General features: G+C 38.2%; 2 protein-coding genes across 8 annotated transcripts in view; both read left to right on the top strand.

The window, feature by feature from the left end:
- Positions 1-7,546, top strand: part of PTPRR (protein tyrosine phosphatase receptor type R) — a 278,487-nt gene extending 270,941 nt beyond the window's left edge. For all 3 annotated transcript variants that reach the window (XM_005571532.4, XM_005571534.4, XM_045365610.2), the window contains one exon: positions 6,336-7,546. In XM_005571532.4, coding sequence (XP_005571589.3) covers positions 6,336-6,429 — 94 coding nt within the window. In that variant the 3' untranslated portion in view covers positions 6,430-7,546. The remainder of the gene's footprint in view (positions 1-6,335) is intronic.
- A 665-nt stretch (positions 7,547-8,211) lies between these two features.
- Positions 8,212-15,648, top strand: part of PTPRB (protein tyrosine phosphatase receptor type B) — a 124,242-nt gene continuing 116,805 nt past the window's right edge. For 4 of the 5 annotated variants that reach the window (XR_012420454.1, XR_010579499.2, XM_065524567.2 and 1 more), the window contains exons 1-2: positions 8,212-8,297; positions 9,575-9,970. Coding sequence is in view for 3 of the 5 variants with exons in the window: in XM_065524567.2 (XP_065380639.1) it covers positions 8,243-8,297; positions 9,575-9,970 (451 nt within the window). In the remaining 2 variants the exon portion in view is untranslated. The remainder of the gene's footprint in view (positions 8,298-9,574; positions 9,971-15,648) is intronic. The other variant, XM_065524568.2, reaches the window with a different exon arrangement.

Below are 15,648 nucleotides of genomic sequence, written 5' to 3'. Positions count from 1 at the left end.
AACACAGTGTTCATAGTCTGAGGGCACAAAGAAATCCAAGCCATGTGGTTAACACCACTTTTGCAATAAAAGGAATGGCTTTCTTCCACAGCATGGCATGGAGCATCATTAGGATGAACAAATAACTTATCATCCAAACCAAGGTACTTCCGAGAGTGAAAGGTGACCCAATTGATAATGACACCAGGACAACACCAATGAACCACGACTCTTCCAAACATGGTTACCTTAGGTGTCGTATTAACTAAGAAGAAGAAAAATAATACACAGCATTTATTTAGTACTCACTGAAGGGCAGTTACTGTGCCAAGCATTTTGTGAATTCTTTCATTTAAACCTTGCAAAACATGAAGTCTTATTAGGTAAATACCTAAATACCTTATTAGCCAGGCCAGTGGTTTTCAAACTTCTTTGTGAACAGTGGAAAACATTTTGCAGGCAGAATCTTCCACAGAACACCAACACAGAAAACCAATAAAAACACTTCCCTGGTCAAAGCTGGGATTGGCATCTGGCCCTAATGACCCGTTCCTCCTCCTCTGCCCTGCCCAGGGTCCTCAGGCACCTTTGTAGAACCCTGGGCTTCTGGGGATTCTGTGAATAGCCTGCAGCCAGATATTGATATGCTCTGATTCATTTAATCCTCACAACCCGATGACGTTTGTCATTTATGTCATTTTACAAGTGAGAAAAGCCAGGTTGGGAAGGACTAAAGGACTTGTCTAAAATCATTTAGCTAAGTAAGTTAAAAAACAAGGATTCAAACCTGAATCTGTCAGACTCCAAGCCTACTATTTTCCACCACATCATCTGCCTCCACTATGCCTGTCTTCTAGGCTGGTCAATATTTAGAAAGATATTTGGATCTTAATGGGCAAACTAATGTCCTCTGCCAGATTTGCTCTTGGTTCTCCATGGTCTTTGAGGGCCTCCCTCCAGAGCCTCCTAACCAGTCCTTTTTGACCAGATGGTACCAAAGAGTAACAATAACAATAATAATGGTTGACATTTATGGTATTGATATGTGCTTGGCTGTGTGCTAAACATGTTAAATGTAAAGTAGGAACTATTGTTTTTATTGTCGCATCATTTGCAGATGAGAAAACTGAGCACTGCAGAGGTTATGTAGTGGGGTAAAATATCTAGTAAGTGGTGGAGACAGAACTTGTCTTGACAACAGTGTATACTGTCTTTTTCCCTCTTAACACACTCTGGTCCCCCCGGTAATGAACTTGGCACCACTCTCTCAGCTAGCTGGGGTTCCCTTGACATTTTTATTTGACTTTACTCTTTTTTGGTAAACTAACTCCTGCTCAGCAGTAGGGATTGTCACTTAATGTATTCTACCTCCTGGGAAAACAAATGTGTACGGGAAAAGAAATATCTGAGGCACAATAAAATTTTAAAGAGTTTATTTAGTAAGAAGCCAGTCATACATTGGGAAACACCAGACCAAAAGAGCTTTAGTGTTCCTATGACAAAATGCCAGAGGCAAGTATTTATTGGGAAAGTGCAGAAACAAAATAAGAATGTATTTGGTTGGTTTGCAATTACATAAATGCCTTTTTTCAGGTACCGTGTTGGAAAGTCTTTAGTGACATAATAATATGTGAGTTGGGTGCTTATGATTGGCTGGGGTTATGGTTTAGTTCTCACATAAGCATTTATCAGATATGAACCCGAGTTAAGTTTCACTTCTGCTTGCAATTTAAGGTGCATGCATATTGGTGAGCACCTGTAGTCCCAGGTACTTGGGAGGCTAAGAAGATCACTTGACCTGGGAGGTTGAGGCTGCAGTGAGCCATGATCCAGCCAGGATGACACAGTGAGACCCTCCCCTTAAAAGAAAAAGAAAAAGTAAGAAAAAGAGCACCCCTGCTTCTCACCTCCCAGAAGCACTTTGTATTGGGAACTTTGTATCTGTAATATAGATCCAGACCAGCAAATCCATGAAACCTGTGTGACCTAAGGGCTTCCTGGAGTCCAAGTCAGAACTCTCCTGAGGATGAATTACTATAGAGCTGTCTTGAGAGTTCCATAATTAACCTAGCTTTATTCATTTATTCCATAAATATATTTCGTATACAGACACTGTACTAGCTTCTTAGTTGTTTCTTTTTTTACTATGACCAGCCTATCTAAAAAACTGCATTTGCCAGGCATGGTGGCTCATGCCTATAATCCCAGCACTTTGGGAGGCTGAGGTGGAAGGATTTCCTGAGCCTAGGAATTCAAGACCAGCTTGGGCAACATGGCAAAACTCTATCTCTGAAAAAAAAAAAAAAAAAAAAAAAGGAAAAAATTAACTCAGCTTGGTGGCATGCATCTATTATCCTAGCTACTTGGGAGGCTGAGATGGGAGAATCACCTGAGCCTTGGAGGCCAAGGCTTCAGTGAGCTGTGACTGCATGACTACACTCCAGCCTGGGCAACAAAGCAAGACTCTGAATCAAAAATAAGAAGAAAGAAGACTCTGTTGACCTTTGTAAGAATGGATTACTTGTTATAGAGCAAATGCTATCCTCCCGCCTCAGCCTCCTGTGTAGTTGGGACCACAGGCATACACCACCATGTCCAGCTAATTTTTCTTTTAATTTGTAGACAGGGTCTAACTATGTTGCCCAGGCTGATCTCGAGCTTCTGAGCTCAAGTGATCCTCCTACTTTGGGCTCTAGTGTTCCACCCAGCACTCCCAAAGTGCTGGGGTTACAGGCATGAGCCACTGCACCCAGCCAACAGAGTATTCTACATATCAATATATGCGGTAGGACATTTATTTAATATTTTCAAAGATGATTATGATGAGTTCCTGAATTTGAACCAGTCTCCAGTGAATGCATCCTGGAATACCTTTTGCTTTCTTTTAGCCTAGAGTTTATCTGTTTTCACATGACAGGAAAAGAGCATGACCTGGGTAATTCATTTGACAAGTATTTACCTAGGACTGGTAAGTGCTTTTTATTGTTACAAGTAGAAGAAGACTATGCCATTATGCTTGTAGGTCTTTAAAGGACCTACAACCTAGTTTGAAATAATTTTAGAATGGGATTAGATAGTATATAACATGATATCAGCGTACTCATATTAAAGACCCTACTTTGTCTCTTTTTCTATCTTTTTAATGCCTTAGATAAAAAGATGTGAGGGATCCTTGTTAAATATCTGGGAGACACAATGCTGGGAATGAGAAATGGAAGACTAACATTGACTGATAGATAGTGATGCAGTAAACAAGAGCATTGTGCTGAAACTAACAAATTGAAATTAACAAGAATAAGTAGAAAGCCTTGCATTTAGTCTCAAAACTTCAGTAGCATAATTACAGGATGGAAGAAAGCTGAAATGTCCACATTCAAAAAAAGTCAGTTGGCTTTTTATTTAATCTACACCATCAGTTAATACCTTAAAATACTATGGAGCACCAGACACCGTGTAGGCACTGGGGGACCTCACCACCTGATGCACCCGCAAACACAAATCTATTGGTCTCTAATGTACAGCTGGAGGAGAAAATAAGCCTACTTCATAGATCTCATCAGGAGGAGACACAACACTCTAAGAAGGTCATATTTGATAAAATAGCCTGTAGAAGAGGGAGACTAGAGTTGTGAGTGACAGATAAACCAGGCTGTTCAGAAATACTGAGCGACCACAGGATGTTTAGTCTAAAGAAGAAAAGATTATAAGACTTTGATGGCTGTTTTCCAGCCTTTGGAGAGCTGTTGTGTGACCACAGTGGAGCCTTAAGACTTCTTTTGGGTTATTTCAGTTGGACCAATGAGGTGAAAGTTAGAAAGGGGCAGCTTCATGTTGATGTCTTAAAAGTTTTCCTGCCAACCTTGGGAAAGCCTGCCTCTGAAATTGCAAAATTTCTAAAAAAGCTATATTTTCAGTGACTAGAGTAGATGATCTCTAAGGATTCCTCTAATGCCAATTTTTTTTTCATTTTTATTTTCCAAATTAAGTGGGAGGTAAGAGAATTTTTCATAATACCTTCCTGAAGCCTTCAGACCTGTAAGAATATTGCCAGCCCACAATTAATGAGTATGTTTCTCCATCTTCGCCACCTTCACTGGCTAAAACAACCTTGATTTAGTGAACAGAATGTCATAGTAAATATACTCCAACCATTAAATTACACCACTGACCCCACTTAGGGCAAAACAGTTATTAAAATCTAAACTGTGTCTCCATTCATTCACCAGTTGGATGTGTAAATACCAGTGCTGACCAGAACATACAAGAAGGGGAAAATCTTGCCTCAAAGTGAGGTAAATGGTGAGAGGAAGTTGACAGACCAGAGCCTAAGAGGTGGAGCACATAGAAGCTTCCACATACTGTCTGGAGCTCAAGGGGGAGTAATGGTGCCCTGAGCTGTGCAAATGCCAGAGGAAGGGAGGCACCTCTCAGCTCCCTGGAGCTACCCTAATATTTACTGTGGTGGTGTCTCCCAAGCTTCACAGTTCAAGCCAGCATCTTCAGAACACCTGCTATGATTTTAGGTGAGCCCAGATGTCATCACACAGTTAAGAAGAGAAACCATTACCACATTCTCAGCTGGCCATTGCTGTTGTTCACTTCTGACCAAGGAATACTTTGCCCAGACGGTTGCCTTCAGTGCAACAAAATGTACAGTTATAGGGGAGAAAGACCAATCAAATACTTCTGTCAATAAGTTGCTGTCACCAAAAACTGTGAATTTACCTCTTTATTTTTTGCCAAATAACATCATTTTGACATCATGTTAATTTTCCTGGGGAATCACTGTTTAAAACAGGGAAGTTTTACTGACTTTAAAATTGACATAGGTTGACAAATAAACATAGATACAAGCCCAGTTTTTATTATTACCATTAACTAGAAGTCTTGTTACAGTGAGACAAGATATCTTGTTTTTAAGTTGAAGTGCCTAAATAATCAAAGTTATTTTGAATGATACTAACAGCCACTTGGAAAAATCTGGTTAAAACATGGAGTTAAACCAAAAGATAAGATTTGTTGCATGATTGCAGAGTTACAGAGACTTTACAAGACTTCAAATAGTTACCGACAGTGATGCTTTTATACAGTGAGCAGGAATAGTAAGTAACATATTAATGTCTTGTAACTTTGTCAAGCTAAAAAATCATAATTATAGGGCTAGACACCGTGGTTCACGCCTGTGATTCTATCACTTTGGGAGCCCGAGACAAGAGGATCACTTGAGTCCAGGAGACCAGCCTAGGCAACATAGTGAGACCTTGTCTCTACAAGAAAAAACAATCAAAAAATTGTCCAGGTGTGGTGGTGCCTGTAGTCCCATCTACTCCAGAGGCTGAGGTGGGAGACTTGCTTGATCCCAGGAAGTCGAGGCTGCACTGAGCTGTGATCATGCCACTGCACAACAGCCTAAGCGATTAAGGAGACCTCGTCTCAAAAACTGAAACAAAAAAAGGATCATAATTATGAAGGGGGAAAATGTGATATAGGTATTATGTATATAAAAACATAAGGAGAAGCGCCATTATTTCTCGTGAAGCCAAGTGCCTTCTATGAATCCATTGACAAGAAGGGTGCTGAGCAGCTAGTGATAATGGTGATAACCGAGAGGAAAATGCCAGAACAGAGCCAATGCCCTTTTTCCAACTCATTTAAGGACTCGCCCACTATTGTGTTTAGACACCCAGTACACCCAAAGGCTAAGGTTGCTTCCATAAAACATATTCAAATAAACCATTCCAAGGTAGACTTATTTTTACTTGTAGAAAGAGCAACATTTTGCAGATGAGTTTGGTTTGGTTTGTCTCCGTCAATCAATTTTAAGCCAAATGTATAAACCATTTTAACACGAGATGAATCATGAGGCAGCTCAGAAGTAATATCAATACACCAGCTACACTGAATCTCTTTAACCTTCACAGCAACCTTACAAAGTACTTACTCTTACTATCCTGCTTTAACAGAGTAGGAAACTAAAGTGCAAGGGGTTTTGAGGAATTTGTCCAAGAACATACGGCTAAGAATTGACAGAGGAGGGATTTGAACTCACCTTGGCTGATGCCAAATCCAAGTACTTGATCATTAGACTTACCACCTCCCCAGTAGTGTTACATAAGTAAAATTAATCACATGCCTACTGGGTGCCAGGGACTGTGTTAAGCCCTTTATATACATTAGCATGTTCACTTTGATAGTTGAGACATTTGGACACAGGTTAGAGGAATAACAAAAGAACCACTAGGTCGACTGTTCTATGTGTCTTTGACATAACACCCTAGCTTGGATGTAATCTCCGTGTTACTTGAAATTGCAAGATTTTAGCAACATGAAGTTATTTTGTGATTTCTTCCTTGCAGAGGTGGAATGGTGCAAACCAGTGAGCAGTATGAATTTGTGCACCATGCTCTGTGCCTGTATGAGAGCAGACTTTCAGCAGAGACTGTTCAGTGAGTCATTGAAGACTTGTCAGACCATCAATCTCTTGATGTGGGTGGTTAGTCAAATTACCCACCCAAGGCTTCTAGAAGGAGCTTCCTGCAATGGAGGGAAGGAGAGGCTTTGAAGACAACGTATGGCATGGATTGTGGAAGACTGGGCAACATATTTAAGATTGCCAGCTCCTTGTGTATATGAATGCATTTGTAAGCATCCCCCAAATTATTTCGAAGGTTTTTTGATGATGGAGGTAAGATAGGTTTCTCACACAGCCTAAGGCAGATTTTGTTTTGTCTGTACGAACTCTATCTGCCACACAGAATGTATGTATGTAATATTCAGTAATAAATGTCATCAGGTGATGACTGGATGAGCTGCTGAAGACATTCGTATTATGTGTTAGATGCTTTAATGTTTGCAAAATCTGTCTTGTGAATGGACTGTCAGCTGTTAAACTGTTCCTGTTTTGAAGTGCTATTACCTTTCTCAGTTACCAGAATCTTGCTGCTAAAGTTGCAAGTGGTTGATAATGGATTTTTAACAAATAAGTCTTTGTTTTTGAAAAACAAAAATCAAAAGCAGTAACTATTTTATATGGAAATGTGTCTTGATAATATTACCTATTAAATGTGTATTTATAGTACCTCCTATCAAACAATTACAGAGCACAATGATTGTCATCGGGTATATATGTATTTACTCTCTATTATTGGTCATAGAGGTGGCTTCTGCTCCAGAACTCTATCCACCGTATTTCTACATCGTGAGTCATTTTACTTTAAAAGGGAAAAACAAATTTGTAGCAACTATGAAGTATCAAAAATTTTAACTATGTGTCACTCTTTTGCTAAGAAGGGATTTTTGAATATGCTATCTGGAATCTACCTGGAATCTCTCTCTCAACAAAATGTATATGCCTTCAGGAATGATATAACCTGTCCCATTTTCGGAGGTTCCTTATAAGGACATTTCCATGTACGTCCTTACATTTCTGAAAGGTTTCAACCTTCAAGAGACAAAAAAAATTCAAATAACTACCCTCAGCAAACACTAGCTGTTCTGCTCAAATATGAATTTTTAATGCAGCAAGGTTGACTTTGTTTCATACTGCCAATAAACTCTTAATACTAAACACTGAGTAAAGCATATTCTTTTTTTTTTTTTTTTTTTCTAGTTGGAAAGAGGCCATCATCTGTTTGGGGAAGACCAAAGTAGATAATGTGATGGGTTTAATTTTAGTGTCTGCATCTCCCCAGTGAAGATGACGATCTCAAAATGTAATATTGTCATCACTTGGGAGATAGTGATCTAGAAGTGCCATCATTATGTGGTTTTCCTCAATAGACTCGCAGCATATCATTATACAAACAGTACGTGTTTATGTCTTTATGTCACTTGTCATAGACCCTCATGAATTACATGGCTTGTGTTTATTCAGCAGAATCACATCACCTAAAGAGATGTAATGTTTCAGGAACATTCAATTATCTAAGATTACAATTCCTTTCTTTCTTCTTGAGGTTAAGAAGTAGTCACACGCCAAAGGAAAGGTAGGTAAGGTCTTAATGAGATTTACTCTGCTCTTGAAGGCTGGAATATTTTCTACATTAAAAAAAAAAAGAGAGGTAATCATAATCCCTTCTTTCTAAGGAAACAGACAAAAGGACACTGGTGTAAAACTTCCCCAAACAATTCAATAGGAGGAAGTGCTCGTCACTGACTTTTCCCCCCACCATGAAGGCACATTTCCTTCCTAGTCTTTGCTTCTCTTATCTGGGAGAATTTTTTTTTTTTCCCAAGCGAAGCATGAACAGTTGCTAAGTGGAAAATGGAGGCTGAATTTTACATGGTGATTCTTACCTGCTTGATCTTCAGGAACTCAGGTGAGTGAGTCTGCCTCAGTTTCCTGAGGCATTTCTTCCAGATCTAGCCAAGGAGTCTCTGGTCTTTGAAAAGTGTCTAAAATGAGGTGGAAGGGGCCAGGTCTCCATGGCAGTTTAGCCAAAGACGATGAAAAGCGGGAATAAAAGGAGCCAGCTATGCCCACACTGTTGAGATTTCTCTCCAAAAGAAAATAAATGCTCTCCTCTCATCCTCCAATGCTTGAGGCAGCCCCTGAAATGATACATTTAGAGCAGAGCATAAAGAACCCCGAGGAAAAGTCTGTGTTATGTAACAGTCTGTGGCTTTCCCCAAGCCTTTTTCCAACCCGGTTATAGTTTTATTTTCTTTTGTGTTAAAGAAAGAAAATGGAAGAAATATGATTAAAGTGGGTGACGAAATGTAGTGTGTTTTATTTGGAAGTTGTCATTTGGCAAGGCTGAACATTTTCATGAACGAGCTGGGCAATTTAAGTAAAACCTCATTGAAAATTGTTTCTGAGCCAGAATATCTTGCATTTTAATACTGATGTTTAGCAATTGGATGTTTAATTTTCTTACATTGGAAAATGATGATTTTTAAAAGATCTATTAGTATTTGAGAGAAAACTGTAGATATTGTCATAAAATAGAGAAATGTTCCTCTCCATGACTAAAGGAAATTTAGTTTGTGATAATCAATACTTTCATGGGCTGCAATTAGCTAGGAGGTTATGCTTGGAGGAGTGGGAACATTTGTTTTATTTTTTGATAAATGTATGCAATTTTTAAAAATTGTTATTCAAACTATGAAATTTGTATACAAATACTGCAATGTGAATTTAAAGACTGGAAAAGGGGGTACCTTTTTAAGGTAGGGGAGGAAGGGTTATATCGAATATGTCAAATGTTTAAAAAGGGAGCTGAGCGTTTCATAACTTCAGAATATCTAACTAATTGGGCTAAAATATACTGTATACTTTGGATGATTTTGTTTCTTTCCAAGCTTCCTTTCATTTTCCAATAAGAGGTGTGTTTTTGTCCCCTAAAGCATGTGAAAATTTAAAAAAAAAAAAAAAAAAAGATGGGGCGTTAAGTGTGACATGTTGACATTTTACATCGTCAGCTTTGGAATTTTAAATCACGTGTTAAATATGAGAATATTCACTTGAAATGATAGCAATAACAAAATATAAGTAAAACTAGTGATTTTATTCAGCTCATTTGTGGGTGGGTTCTTCCGTTTTCTAATGGGCCTCATAATTTGCTACCTAGTGCTTTATGAGCTTTTCATCTTCCAGAAGGGTTTCAGATTGTCCATGTCCAGAAACAACAGTGTCTTTTCAAAAATGAGAAAGTGGTCGTGGGCTCATGCAATAGGACCATCCAGAACCAGCAGTGGACATGGACTGAGGATGAAAAGCTCCTTCATGTTAAATCTGCACTATGCTTGGCCATCTCCAACTCCTCTCGTGGCCCCTCCCGCTCAGCCATCTTGGACCGGTGTTCCCAGGCACCCCGATGGACCTGCTATGATCAGGAAGGCTTCCTTGAGGTGGAAAATACGTCTCTCTTTCTCCAGAAACAAGGCTCCAGAGTAGTGGTCAAGAAGGCCAGGAAATACCTCCATAGCTGGATGAAAATAGACGTCAACAAGGAGGGAAAACTGGTCAATGAAAGCCTCTGTTTAAAGAAAGGTGAGCTATTCCTTTCAGAACGAATCCTGAAAGTCTTTCTACTAAATATCTTGGGTTTTTTTGTTTTGTTTTGTTTTGTTTTTCTACATTTAAGGGAAGTCCACATGCCCCAACATATTTCCTATGGAAGATTCATAAGCTAATGGAGGTAGATGGTGAAGTGCCCAATGATGGAAGACTTCATTACCCTCATTAAAATAAGCCCAACTTTTTCTATTGCTTGTTCTTCCTTCCCTTCTTGTCTTGCTGCTTTTATTAATTCCACAAATATTTCATGAGCCTCTCTTCTCTGCCAGATAATATGGTTAAGCACTGTTAGATGTAGGAATATGGATCTAGGCATATACACAGCATATATATGTAATGACTAAAGTCAGTAATCAGGAAATTATTAGATTTTATTGACAGACACTTCTATTTGCTGATTATAAGAAATTATTAGAACATCAGAATGGTGCTTGATAAGACTGGAAGATAGACGTGTTTTTGCAAATCTCTTGTATTGATGTTTAGGGGTAGATATCTGTTGGTGGTAACATGCTTTCGAAATGTTAAGAATCAATGGGAAGCCATAGATTTTTCTAATTTATTGACCATTAATGGATATAACCCAGATAATGGACACAGGTAAAAACATGCTATATACATGCGTGAGCTCCTGGTGCAGGACACAGTTCAGTCCTAAGCTAGGAATTTTTCTTGTGGAATATATAGGCAGTTTAATCTTCTCTTGAAGTTAATCATGTTATTGTGTATTTACTCCTCTGTTAGAGGTTTGCTTTAGGAAGTCATGAAAGATAAAACTGATTAATCACAATATATTAGGCAACAATGGACCTTACAAAGTATGGGAAAAGTTATCAAGAAATGAAGCGCCTCACCAAGAAGACAAATTTGTCAGGGTTAAGTAATTTGTCCCAGATCTATGATTAGAGCCTAAGATTTTTAACTCTTTGTTCAGTGTACGTTTCACTATACCAGAGATTCTCAAATGCTTGACCGCAGACTTGCCCCATGGCTTGCATAAGAATCACGTGGGGTAGAAAAGGGAGGGCTTACTAAAAATACACATTCCTGTAGCTAATACATGCTGGGCTTAATTCCTAGGTGATGGGTTGATAGGTGCAACAAAGCACCACGGCACACATTTACCTATGTAACAAACCTGCACACCCTGCACATGTACCCCAGAACTAAAAATACAGATAAAAAAAATCCATTCCCAGGATTCTTTCCCACCATTTTTTCCTCTACAACCACCTCCAAGATTCTGTTTCAGGAAATCTGGATTTGTGCATAATACTTGATATTTATTAATCACCAGAAAATTTTGATCCATAATCAAATATGGAGATCAGCATCCACTGTATTGTTAAGTCTTTTCATTAGGTATTGATTTTTGAGGCTTATATTAGTTTTTCCACCATGGTAACTTTGAACAATTTTTTCTCATTCATTCTGTAAGTTAAAACAAGCATTTAACTAGATACCAGTTGAACGTGTTACGCTTTTCTACAATAAGCTGTATGCTTTGTTACAATAAAGGTTGAGAGTTATAGTTTCTATTCTTACATCATTTCTGCTTATGAGAATAAGATAAAAAAACCAATTAGAAAATTCAACTTTATCAGAAAATATTCAGCATATAGCACCAATTTGTACAATACCTTTCCTGTGGTTCATCTATCAAGGCCTCTCCTAAATAATATAGAAACATTATAACTATTCCATTTGTAATATCCAGTGTAATGGAACATTACAAATATTCCATTTGGAATATAACCATTCCATTTGTAATCTTCACAAGAAGTGAGATTCATCCCCAAAGCACAATCAAACCTTATCTAACATAAGATTACTTAGTTGGAACTTTTAAAAAAAGTAGATATGGACTCAGTGGTGAGTTATTCAAGATAAAAGATAATTCACAGAAAAACTACCTCCTATGACCCTCATACAAATGTCTAGTAATGGACTTCAAAAATAAGGTACCTAGAATAAGCCATTTGCAATTAATCACTGAACAATGCTATATTCAAAAAAATGCCTGATAATATGTGTTGGGGAAAGAAATGAATTTCTAGAAAAAGCAGAAGTTAAAATTTGCACAATTGTGGTACAAAAACACCTCTATATTTGTGTATACATAAGTATAACACATACTTTTGCTTTAACACAATTATAAGCTAACAGATACATTTTTCTGCTCCATCTTAAATGCCATTATGGAGTTTCTTTGTTTTTTGGTTTTTGTTTTTAGAAACAAAGTCTTGCTCTGTTGTCCAGGCAGGAGAGCCATGATGTGAACATAGCTCACTGTAACCTCCAACTCTTGGGCTCAAGTGATCCTCCCACCTCAGCCTCCCAAAGTACTGGGATTACAGGCGTGAATCACCATGCCCAGCCCTGATAAAAGATTAAGAATGATACTTGTAGACCTATATCATGAGAGCTCACTGACTTGCTAGAGTAGCTACTGTGAAACATTAACCGAAATGCATTCATATGTTTGCAATGAATGATTCCAAATCATTGTTTAAGTTGATAACTAAGTATTATAATCTAAAGCAGCACAAATACATGTGTTGTTCATCCATGGGATGTGAATTTTTTTGTGTGTTCTTCAGTAAAAGAAAGCAGACCTATGAAGGTAAAAATCTAAACCACATGTTTCATATTTGTTTCATAAAAGACACATTAATGATTGTATTCAAGTTTCCAGGTAATATTTATTTAACACCTACTATGTGCCAGAGCTTGTGCTAGTACTAAGGTACCCTCCACTAGGTATTTTTAACCCAAGCTGCATATTAGACTCACATGGCAGCTTTTAACTAATACTGGAGTACAAAACCTCTAAGCTGACTAAATCAGGTATTGTATTTTTAAAGTACTTTCTAGGTGATTCTGATGTACAGCCAAGGTTGAAAATCATTAAATACGTCTTATTCCTTAGAGTAATGGGGAAATCAGATAAGTAAATAAATATATAATTGCAACAGAATATAGAGAGAAGAAAGTACTTTCCTTTCCAATATATGTCCTTGCCAGTATGTCACATTAAGCACTCATTCTTTTTTTAAAAAAATTATACTTTAAGTTCTAGCATACATGTGCACAACGTGCAGGTTTGTTACATAGGTATACGTGTGTCATGTTGGTTGGCTGCACCCATCAAGTCATCATTTACACTAGGCATTTCTCTCAGTGCTATCCCTCCCCGAGTCCCCCTCCCTCAACAGGCCCCAGTGTGTGACGTTCCCTGCCCTGTGTCCAAGTGTTCTCGTTGTTCAATTCCCACCTATAAGTGGTACATGTGATGTTTGGTTTTCTGTTCTTGCGATAGTTTGCTGAGAATGATGGTTTCTAGCTTCATCCATGTCCCTGCAAAGGACATGAACTCATCATTTTTTATGGCTGCATAGTATTCCATGGTGTATATGTGCCACATTTTCTTAATCCAGTCTATCATTGATGGACATTTGGATTGGTTCCAAGTCTTTGCTATTGTGAATAGTGCCGCAATAAACACATGTGCATGTGTGTTTATAGTAGCATGATTTATAATCCTTTGGGTATATACCCAGTGATGGGATGGATGGTTCAAATGGTATTTCTAGTTCTAGATCCTTGAGGAATCGCCAGACTGTCTTCCACAATGGTTGAACTAATTTACACTACCATCAACAGTGTAAAAGCATTCCTATTTCTCCACATCCTCTCCGGCATCTGTTGTTTCCTGACTTTTTAATGATTGCCATTCTAACTGGCACGAGATGGTATCTAATTGTGGTTTTGATTGGCATTTCTCTGATGACCAGTGATGATGAGCATTTTTTCATGTGTCTGTTGGCTGCATAAATGTCTTCTTTTGAGAAGTGTCTGTTGATATCCTTTGCCCACTTTTTGATGCAGTTGTTTGTTTTTTTCTTGTAAATTTGTTTAAGTTCTTTGTGGATTCTGGATATTACCCCTTTGTCAGATGGGTAGATTGAAAAAATTTTCTCCCATTCTGTAGGTTGCCTATTCACTCTGGTGGTAGTTTCTTTTGCTGTGCAGAAGCTCTTTAGTTTAATTAGATGCCATTTGTCTATTTTGGCCTTCGTTGCCATTGCTTCTGGTGTTTTAGTCATGAAGTCTTTGTCCATGCCTATGTCCTGAATGGTATTGCCTAGGTTTTGTTCTAGGGTTTTTATGGTTTTAGGTCTAACATTTAAGTCTTTAATCCATCTTGAATCAATTTTTGTATAAGGTGTAAGGAAGGGATCCAGTTTCAGCTTTCTACATATGGCTAGCCAGTTTTTCCCAGCACCTTTTATTAAATAGGGAATCCTCTCCCCATTTCTTGTTTTTGTCAGGTTTGTCAAATTTCAGATGGTTGTAGATGTGTGGTGTTATTTCTGAGGCCTCTGTTCTGTTCCATTGGTCTATATCTCTGTTTTGGTACCAGTACCACGCTGTTTTGGTTACTGTAGTCTTGTCATATAGTGTGAAGTCAGGTAGCGTGATGCCTCCAGCTTTGTTCTTTTGGCTTAGGATTGTCTTGGCAATGCGGGCTCTTTTTTGGTTCCATATGAACTTTAAAGTAATTTTTTCCAATTCTGTGAAGAAAGTCATTGGTAGCTTGATGGGTATGGCATTGAATCTATAAATTACCTTGGGCAGTATGGCCATTTTCACAATATCGATTCTTCCTATCCATGATCATGAAATGTTCTTCCATTTGTTTGTATCTTCTTCTATTTCATTGAGCAGTGGTTTGTAGTTCTCCTCGAAGAGGTCCTTCACATCCCTTGTAAGTTTGATTCCTAGGTATTTTATTCTCTTTGAAGCAATTGTGAATGTGAGTTCACTCATGATTTGGCTCTCTGTTTGTTATTGGTATATAGGAATGCTTGTGATTTTTGCACATTGATTTTGTATCCTGAGACTTTGCTGAAATTGCTTAATAGCTTAAGGAGATCCAAAATCTCAGCCCAAAGCTGAGACTATGGGGTTTTCTAAATATACAATCATGTAATCTGCAAACAGGGACAATTTGACTTCCTTTTTTCCTAATTGAATACCCTTTATTTCTTTCTCTTGCCTGATTGCCCTGACCAGAACTCCCAACACATGTTGAATAGGAGTGGTGAGAGAGGGCATCCTTGTCTTATGCTGGTTTTCAAAGGGAATACTTCCATTCAGTATGATATTGGCTGTGGGTTTGTCATAAATAGCTCTTATTATTTTGAGATATGTTCCATCAATACCTAGTTTATCGAAAGTTTTTAGCATGAAGGGCTGTTGAATTTTGTCAAAGGCCTTTTCTGCATCTATTGAGATAATCATGTGGTTTTTGTCATTGGTTCTGTTTATATGCTGGATTACGTTTATTGATTTGCATATGTTGAACCAGCCTTGCATCCCAGGGATGAAGAGGACTTGGTCATGGTGGATAAGCTTTTTGATATGCTGCTCGATTCGGTTTGCCAGTATTTTATTGAGGATTTTTGCCTCGATGTTCATCAGGGATGTTGGTCTAAAATTCTCTTTTTTTGTTGTGTTTCTGCCAGTCTTTGGTATCAGAATGATGCTGGCCTCATAAAATGAATTAGGGAGGATTCCCTCTTTTTCTATTGATTAAAATAGTTTCAGAAGGAATGGTACAAGCTCCTCCTTGTCCCTCTGGTAGAATT

This window comes from Macaca fascicularis, chromosome 11 (assembly GCF_037993035.2).
Source record: "Macaca fascicularis isolate 582-1 chromosome 11, T2T-MFA8v1.1".
Lineage (NCBI taxonomy): Eukaryota > Metazoa > Chordata > Mammalia > Primates > Cercopithecidae > Macaca > Macaca fascicularis.
This window is presented reverse-complemented; position numbering and strand designations above follow the sequence as displayed.